This window comes from Ammodytes marinus (assembly GCF_949987685.1).
Source record: "Ammodytes marinus genome assembly, chromosome: 5".
Taxonomy (NCBI): domain Eukaryota; kingdom Metazoa; phylum Chordata; class Actinopteri; order Uranoscopiformes; family Ammodytidae; genus Ammodytes; species Ammodytes marinus.
The window spans coordinates 4771797-4781796 of record NC_137234.1 but is presented as its reverse complement, the minus strand read 5'-3'; the positions used below and the strand labels follow the sequence as shown (position 1 = coordinate 4781796).

The 10000-nt window shown below is 41.1% G+C and overlaps 2 protein-coding genes across 2 annotated transcripts in view; one reads left to right on the top strand and one right to left on the bottom strand.

The window, feature by feature from the left end:
* The window catches only part of LOC307250755 (suppressor of tumorigenicity 7 protein homolog), a 67298-nt gene extending 65027 nt beyond the window's left edge, over window positions 1–2271 (top strand). The window contains 1 exon segment of the mRNA XM_080027930.1: window positions 657–2271. Within this exon segment, the coding sequence (XP_079884056.1) occupies window positions 657–752 (96 nt within the window). The 3' untranslated portion in view covers window positions 753–2271.
* A 7539-nt stretch (window positions 2272–9810) lies between these two features.
* The window catches only part of wnt2 (wingless-type MMTV integration site family member 2), a gene marked incomplete at both ends in the record, with an annotated part of 21166 nt that continues 20976 nt past the window's right edge, over window positions 9811–10000 (bottom strand). Inside the window, one exon of the mRNA XM_080028232.1 lies at window positions 9811–10000. This exon is cut by the window's right edge and continues 16 nt beyond it. Coding sequence (XP_079884358.1) covers window positions 9811–10000 — 190 coding nt within the window.

Below are 10000 nucleotides of genomic sequence, written 5' to 3'. Positions count from 1 at the left end.
AGTCTCTCACACACACACACACACACACACACACACACACACACACACACACGCTCACACACACAGACTCCTCTCTCACTCTCTATAGACAGTAGCCTTTATCTGACATCTGACACAAGTGGGAACCTCTATACCCCTATAACCCCCAACCACACACCCACACACACACACACACACACACACACACACACACACTCACACTCACGCACACACACACACACACACACACACACACACACACACACACACACACACACATTGTCACTCACTCACTCACACACACACACTCACTCACACACACACACACACACACACATTCTCTACACTGGTTGTTGCCAAAATACCAACCTCATAGCCTTTCTGCCGTTTCTCAGGCTAGGATGAACCGATTTCAGAAATATTTGCACATTTATACTACATAGGATCTCTGTGAAGTAGGTCTTTAAGCTAAACCCACTAAAGTGTGTAATTCCAGTGTTAATACACAGCCTAGGCTCTGTAAACGGGCATGTTTCTAGCTACGGTGGGCCCCTTTTTGTTGTAGTCATGATGTAGCTTAAACTAAACTAACTAACTAACGTGTGTGTGTGTGTGTGTGTGTGTGTGTGTGTGTGTGTGTGTGTGTGTGTGTGTGTGTGTCTTTTCTGTCTTTGCAGTTTCTCAGCACGTTGTTCGCTCCTCTGAACTTCATCATGGAGAAAGTTGAGAGCATCCTGCCGTCGAGCCTGTGGCACCAACTCACGCGCATCTGAACCCAAAACAACCGAACTGAACCGTACCAGACCAGACCAGATCCAACAGTACAATACAAACCCAACCAAGACCCAACAATACAGTACTAAGGCCCACAATACTAGGACCCAGGATCCGTACCCCCCATCCGGTAACATCTGAACCCAAAACAACAGAACTGAACCGTACCAGACCAGACCAGACCCAACAATACAGTACTAAGGCCCACAATACTAAGACCAGACCCACAATACTAGGACCCAGGATCTGTACCCTCCATCCGGTAACATCTGAACCCAAAACAACTGAACCGTACCAGACCAGACCAAACAATACAAGACCCAATGGTGAGATTCACAGTACGGAACTAGACCCAACAATACAGTACTAAGACCCAAAGTACTAAGACTCAGGACCCCAAACCTCCACCCAATACCATCTGAACCCAAAACAACAGAACTGAACCGTACCAGACCAGACCCAACAGTTCAGTACCAAGACCCACCAATACTAGGACCCAGGAGCTGGACCCTCCATCCGGTAACATCTGAACCCAAAACAACTGAACCGTACCAGACCAAGACCCAACAACACAACAATACTAGGACCCAGGACCCCAAACCTCCAACCAATAACATCTGAACCCAAAACAACAGAACCGAACCGAACCCACCCAACAATGCAATACCAGCCCAACAGTACAATACTGAGACCCAACAAGACAGTACTAAGACCCACAATACTGAGACCCAGGAGCTGTACCCTCCATCCGATAACATCTGAACCCAAAACAACTGAACCGTACCAGACCCAAAACCAACAGACCCAACAATACAATAGCCAACAATACCAAGACCCAACAATACTGAACAATACAGTTCTAAGACCCACAGTACTGAGACCCAGGAGCCGTACCCTCCAACCGATCACATCTGAACCCAAAACAACGTAAATGAACCAGACCCAAAACCAACAGACCCAACAATACAAGACCCCACATTACTAGACCCACAAAACTGAGACCCAGGACCCTTACCCCTCCATCCAATCACATCTGAACCCAAAACAACTGAACCGTACCAGACCAAGACCCAACAACACAATACAGTACCAGGACCCACAGTACTAAGACCCAGGCTCAACAGTGCCCGAAATAGACCCAACAATACTCAGACCCAGGACCCCGTACTACCCCTCCACCCAATAACAGCCGAACTGAAAGCAGAACGCTGCGTTGGACTGACACACTTTGTGCCAAGCGTTTGAAAACCAAACGACCATATAAGGACACAGAGGAGAAGGCATGATGAAGATGATGATGATGATGATGATGATGATGACGAGACAAATACGGCAAAAAAACAACAAACGGATAATTTGGTTTTTTGACTTTATTTGATATGTTTTCATTTTTTCTGGGGGTTTTTCAAAACCATTTAAAAAAAGCTGTTTTCTTTTGTTGTACAAAAAAACAAACAGGTGATCAGTCGCCATCATTAAAAAAAAAATGAAAAAAAAGTGAGAAGACAAAAAAATACAATAAAGGACTTTTTTGTGTATTGCTGCACCAAGGCTTCTTCTCCGACATTTTTGATTTGTACAATGATTTTAACGTTGAATACAGCGCCCGACATCTGGAGCTGAAAGACAACTTAATGGGTTTTTATGGGCAGTGTTCTAAAAGCCCTACTAACGTCTTACTCGTACTAAAAGCCCTACTAACGTCCTACTCGTACTAAAAGCCCTACTAACGTCCTACTCATACTAAAAGCCCTAATGTCCTACTCATACTAAAAGCCCTACTAACGTCCTACTCATACTAAAAGCCCTACTGACGTCCTACTCATACTAAAAGCCCTACTGATGTCCTACTCATGCTAAAAGCCCTACTGATGTCCTACTCATGCTAAAAGCCCTACTGACGTCCTACTCATACTAAAAGCCCTACTAACGTCCTACTCATATTAAAAGCCCTACTAACGTGCTACTCATACTAAAAGCCCTACTAACGTCCTACTCATACTAAAAGCCCTACTAACGTCCTACTCATACTAAAAGCCCTACTAACGTCCTACTCGTACTAAAAGCCCTACTAACGTCCTACTCATACTAAAAGCCCTACTAACGTCCTACTCGTACTGAAAGCCCTACTAACGGCCTACTCATACTAAAAGCCCTACTAACGTCCTACTCATGCTAAAAGCCCTACTAACGTCCTACTCATACTGAAAGCCCTACTAACGGCCTACTCATGCTAAAAGCCCTACTGACGTCCTACTCATGCTAAAAGCCATACTAACATCCTACTCATACTAAAAGCCCTACTAACGTCCTACTCATGCTCATTTTGACATCAATTTGAGTATGTTGTGGTTGTGTATGCAAGTTTGTGTAAGCGAGAAATGCCCGGATGAGTACTAACTTCCGGGGAGATTTTATGTGTATGGATGGATAGGTTATTACTTCTACTGAACGGCCCCACAATGCATTGCGTCTTTTCAAACGACACAGAAAGTTTTTTTTAAATGTTTTATTGCTTCTGTATACTTCAGTGTAAACGGTCCGACGAACCTCGCATACACAAGGGATGGTTAAGTAGACAGTATGTAGTATACAGTCATATGAAAAAGTTTGGGAACCCCTCTCAGCCGGCATTATAATTGACTCTGCTTTCACAAAAAAAATATAAAAGTGGTATGTTTTTAATTTACCAGGAACAGCTAAGTACTGGGATGTTTTCCAAACAAAGATTTTTTGAAAAGCAGTATTTGGTTGTATGAAATAAAATAAAATGTGAAAAACTGTCTGTGCAAAAATATGGGTACCCTTGTGGTTTTGTTGATTTTAATGCCTGTAACAGCATGTAAAACTGATGAATTTAAACACAAAGTTGGTTGGATTATGTTGTTAAGCCTTGAACCTCATAGAAATGTCTGTTTAATCATGAGAAAATGTATTTTAGGTGCCTAAATGCAAGTTGCACTTCTCTTTGACTCTCTGCTGAAGTGAGACAGAATGGGATCATCAAAACTGCTCCCAAAAGATCTTAAAAACAAAGATTATTCATTGTCATGGTTTTGGGGAAGGCTACAAGAAGCTTTCCCAAAGGTTTCAATTGTCAATTTCTACTGTAAGGAACGTTGTCAGGGAATGGAAGGACACAGGCATAGTTGCAGTTAAACCCAGGTCTAGCAGACCAAGAAAAGTACAAGAGCGGCATATGCGGCGGATTGTGAGAATGGTTGCACACAACCCAAAGATCACCTCCAAAGACCTGCAAGAACATCTGGCTGCAGATTGTGTATCTGTTCATGGTTCAACAAATCAGTGCAATTTGCACCAAAACATCTGTATGGCCGGGTGATGAGAAGGAAGCCCTTTCTGCGCCCACGCTACAGATACAGTTGCATGGAGTATGCAAAAGCTCATTTAGACAAGCCAGATTCATATTGGAAGAAAATGCTTTGGACTGATGAGACAAAAATTAAGTTATTTGGTCTTTATAAAAAGCAGATGTTTTGGTGCAAATTGCGCTGAATTGTTGAACGATGTACAGATACACAATCTGCAGCCAGATGTTCTTGCAGGTCTTTGGAGGTGATCTGTGGGTTGTGTGCAACCATTCTCACAATCCTCCACCTATGCCGCTCCTGTTTTTTTCTTGGTCTGCCATGCCTGGGTTTAACTGCCACTGTGCCTGTGTCCTTCCATTTCCTGACAACGTTCCCTACAGTCGAAATTGACAATTGAAACCTTTGGGAAAGCTTCTTGTAGCCTTCCCCTAAACCATGACAATGAACAATCTTTGTTTTTCAGATCTTTTGGGAGCTGTTTTGATGATCCCATTCTGTCTCACTTCAGCAGAGAGTCAAAGAGAAGTGCAACTTGCATTTAGGCACCTAAAATAAATGTTCTCATGATTAAACAGACATTTCTATGAGGTTCAAGGCTTAACAACATAATCCAACCAACTTTGTGTTTAAATTCATCAGTTTTACATGCTGTTACAGGCATTAAAATCAACAAAACCACAAGGGTACCCATATTTTTGCACAGCCAGTTTTTCACATTTTATTTTATTTCATACAACCAAATACTGCTTTTCAAAAAATCTTTGTTTGGAAAACATCCCAGTACTTAGCTGTTCCTGGTAAATTAAAGACATACCACTTTTATATTTTTTTTGTGAAAGCAGAGTCAATTATAATGCCGGCTGAGAGGGGTTCCCAAACTTTTTCATATGACTGTATATACATTGTTGAGTATGTAGGAGGGAGGACGTTAGTAGGGCTTTTACAACACAGCCATTGTTCGATTGTAGAATTAATTACTGTGTAGTTTAGAGAACAGTATAAGGGCCAAGGGAGAGGGGAAAAAAAATAACTTTAAGAAAAAAAGTAAAAATTGTCAATTTATTTTATACAGGTAAATCCCTTTGAGACCAGACACTCTTTTTCAAGCGAGACCTGTTCCCATTTACGTGTTACCATTCACACACACACAGCAGGCTAACTTTCGACATTCACACGAGGCAAGGTGGGTGAAGTGACTTGCCCAAGGACACAACAACCATGACACAGGTGGCAGGGCGGGAATCGAACCGCCAACCCTTCGATCATTGGCCGACCCGCTCTACCACCTGAGCCACAGTCGCCCCCATATTTACATGAAACGACAAACATGAATGCGATATGTATGGGCTGAGTAGTTTATTGTGGACAGGACATTGCAGGCGTACAGGAACAAATTAACGGTTAGATTTTAGACATTTGTACAAACTGAAAAACGGGAGAGTAAATAAATACAGTGACAACAACGAATGATTAAATACATCTTTAGAGACACAGGACAGCGGTGAAAATATTAAAAAAAAATTCAAATCAGGCTTCAGTTTTTCTTCTATATAAGTGCTTGTGTGTTGGAATGAGATTGATTACATGCAACAAAAATAGCGTTAGCCTCATAGCATAATTGCCACTCTACTCTATTCTACATCTACTTTACTCTACATCTACTTTACCCTACTCTATAACCCTTAAAATATGGCTTAGGCAATAATGCTATTAGGCTAACGAAAAGTAGATGTAGAGTAGAGTAAATATGATTTAGGCAATTATGCTATTAGTCTAACATATCATTTTTCATTTAACTTTTGCAATAGGACTGGCTTATCCTATCAATGTAAAGCTTGAAGTGTAAGCTCATCAAGTGCTATTAGAAATACATCCGTTAAAGCTATAGTGTGTAACTTATTTTGCCCCCTCCCCAGGAGTAATTACAACAACACCGCTGGCGCATCTACATGAGGTAAGCCTTTGGTGATGGCACATGGATTTTATACCTTCTGCTGTACGTCCAGGTTTTTTTCTTAGCAACAACAATCAACAACTGAAACTTTTCTTGGGCTCTTATTGGGATTTTTCTGAGGTCCTGCACCAGTGTCAGGGGGGAGGGGGGGGGGGACACCAGTTTGTAAGTGATAAAATCGATCACAAGCAGACAAGTTGTTAAAAGCTGCAAACTTGTCGCCTTTTGTTCAAATTTGCCATTTTTATTTGGAAAAATCTGGCCTCCTCGTAAATAATGTGGATGCAATGAGTTTTATAAATGTTGCTTCAGTAATGTCTCAGTGCCACAATGAGATTAAAGGTGCTACGAGGAACTTTTTTAACTAGCGGCCCCTTTGGACTAAAATGCATTTAAAAAAAAACAATATAAAAACAGCATTCTATACACTGATGGTCTCGTTCGCTGTTACAAGTTATTTATGATCATCAGAGGAAAAATTAGACTGTTTTAAAAATACTTTAAAAAGTTACTCATTGGGACTTTAAGCTGCACTGCACTAAAAGCAAATTCAGCACTGTCGTTAGTTTTTATTCCATTGGAGTTAGCGTGAGTGTTGTAGAAGTAACAACCAACCCGTGGACCTATTGAAACAGACCCTGCGTTCCAATCCCCATACTTCCCTACTATTTAGTATGCCAGAAAAAGATTTAGGATGTCCCAATACATGCACGTCAATTGTAGTATGCTGAAAATACCTAGATACCCCACTAACTCCAATATCATTTTGCAGTATTCGTCTTTATTCTTGACATTTCTCAACATAATGAAAAAAAAATCTTCCTCATCTGATTTTTTTTCTTCTCTCCTGTGGCCCTAAAACTCTTCTGTACTTTAGTATGTAGTGTAGTAAAAAAGAAAGAGTATGTGAATTGGATCACAGGGAGAATGTGCCTTGGACATGATGACAGAAAACAATTTATGATCTCTTGGTGCTGGGTCAAACTGAAGCGGAAAAGTTAAAACACACGGAGAGGGAGTAGAAGAAATACGAGCTAGACGTGCTCACAGGGAGAATTTTTTTGGTGGTTGCTCATCAGAAGGGAAGGTGCCACAACAAAGGTTGCGTTCCGAATCGCATACTTTCTACTATATAGTATGTAGAAAAAAGATTTAGGATGTCCCGATTCTTGTGGCCAGATTTAGGATGGTTAGAAGTACCCGGATGTCCTACTTCATGCGGCCAAGATTGTTTGTGTTGAAAACTGCATCCTATTTGGGCGATTCTGACCCACAATCCAGTGCGCACGTGAAGTGACGTCACATCGACGAAGCCTCCATATGAAAACAAACGGGGATGCGACGGATATAAAAGCAAGAGGCAAGATCAAGGCGCAATTATGATGAAATAAGAGAGTAAAGTATGTCCCAATAGTGTGCCTACTGCATCCTAACTAGATTATTTTTATCGTCAGATGTAGTATGTAGAATAGAAAAAATAAAGAGTATGCGATTCGGAACGCAACCAAAGATTGTGTGTATGGATCGATGGGTTACTTTTCCTACTCAACAATGCATAGCATCATTTCAAACGACATGGAAGTTTTTTTTTTCAATCTTTATTGCTTCTGTATACTTCAGTGTAAACGGTCCGCACGAACCTTGCATACACAATCGATGGTTAAGTAGACAGTATGTAGTATATACATGTTGAGTATGTAGGAGGGAGGACGTTAGTAGGGCTTTTCCAACACAGGTTGCGTTCCGAATCGCACTTTCTTTTTTCTATTCTACATACTACATCCGACGATAAAAATAATCTAGTTAGGAAGCAGTAGGCATACTATTGGGACATACTTTACTCTCTTATTTCATCATAACATTGCGTCTTGATCTTGCCTTTTGCTTTTATATCCGTCGCATCCCCGTTTGTTTTCATATGGAGGCTTCGTCGATGTGACGTCACTTCACGTGCGCACTGGATTGTGGGTCAGAATCGCCCAAATAGGATGCAGTTTTCAACACTAACAATCTTGGCCGCATGAAGTAGGACATCCGGGTACTTCTAAACATCCTAAATCTGGCAACAAGAATCGGGACATCCTAAATCTTTTTTCTACATACTATATAGTAGAAAGTATGCGATTCGGAACGCAACCGTTGAGTATGTAGGAGGGAGGACGTTAGTAGGGCTTTTTCAACCACATACTCAGTCCTCAGGATGGGTCTTCCACTGTTGTTTGTTGGTAGTTCATCTCCAAACGATTTTTAACTTGATCCACTTGAAAGAAAAGTCTAAACAAATGTATTTCAAATCATCTTTTTTTCTGACTCTGTCTTGAGCCAGTCAAACGTTTACACATAGTTGAAATATGAACTAATTTTATTTCTTGATATATATAATATATATTTAAATATAATGTACAGCTCACTACTAGATCTATCTACAACATGTTGATGGAAGTTCATGTGGCGTGTTGAAGCTCTTTCACAGCGAAATCCTTCACAGAAATGATGTGCTTAGTTTCTTGTTCTGATTTGATTGGACATTTCCGTTAGCACCTCAGTTAGCATTTCGTTAGCTTGACACTTCGGATGACCAGGTTTTGCAGTAGAAAAGTAGTTGAATTTAGTTTGTGTTTATAGATATATGCAGCTCTGGAAAAAAAATTAAGAGACCACTCCAAATGTTCAGTGTCTCTCGTTTTTACGAGTGTGCATAGTCCATAGTATGGGGTCAACTTAGGATGTAGTCCAAAATATCCTTTAAGAGTGTCACTTAAACTTGATTTCAGAGGAAAATTTGTGTAGTTTTTTACACAGTGCGACTGCGTGCGGTCCATACTTTAGGACAGCAGTATTTTAAGTGTGTTTTTGTCCATAGTATGGGGTCACGTTTGTCCCAGTGTGCCAGTTTTTATAGTTTAAAGTGTGTTTTGGTCCTAAAAATCCTTAAAATTGTCTCTTAAACTTGATTTCAAAAGCAAATGTCCTGTAGTTTTTACACAGTGCGACTGCGAATGCGTGCAGTCCATACTTAAAAACAAATAGGATTCTGCAGTAGTGTTTTAGTGTGTTTTGGTCCATAGTAACCAAACACTATCATCCAAAATATCCTTTAAAATTTTCACTTACAACTTGATTTAAGAGGAAAATTCATATAGATTTTACACACAGGGCGAATGCTTGCGGTCCATACTTTTTACGACAGATGGGATTCTGCAGTAAGTTTTTTAGTGTGCATGATAGTCCGTAGTGTGGGGTCCAAAAATCCTTTAAATTGTCACAGCCAATGTCCTGTAGTTTTTTACACAGTGCGAGTTAGTGTGCATTGTCAGAATGTGGTCCACACTTTACAATAGATGAGATTCTGCAGTAGTTTTTCAGTGTGTTTTTAGTCCATAGTACGGGGTCACGTCTGTCCCTTACAGGTGTGCACGTCCACCTTAAGGGACAGTTTTTATCGTTTTTAGTGTGTTATGGGTCCAAAATATCCTTAAAACTGTCACTTAAACTTGATGCCGGATGCAAATGTGCTGTAGTTTTTTACACATTGCGACTGAGTGTGCATAGTCCATAGCATGGGGGTTGATAGTGCGAATGCGTGTGGTCCATACTTTTCCGACAGATTGGATTCTGCAGTAGTTTGTAGTGTGTTTTGGTCCAAAAAATCCTTTAAGACAACTTGATTTCAGGGGGAAATTTGTGTCGTTTTTTTACACAGTGTGAATGCTTGCGGTCCATACTTTAGGACAGTAGTGTTTTCAGTGTGTTTTGGTCCATAGTATGGGGTCACGTCTGTCCCTTACAGGTGTGCACGTCCACCTGCTGTTGACAGTCCCGGCAGTGCACGGCGCAGCACCACTGGAACTTACACTCACACTTGGACGTGCGGCTGACCCGTGACGTGTCATAACCCCGGCCGCAGCACATGACCTCACAGCCGTCCACTCCACGGGACGTCCTGTTACAGGCCCGACCC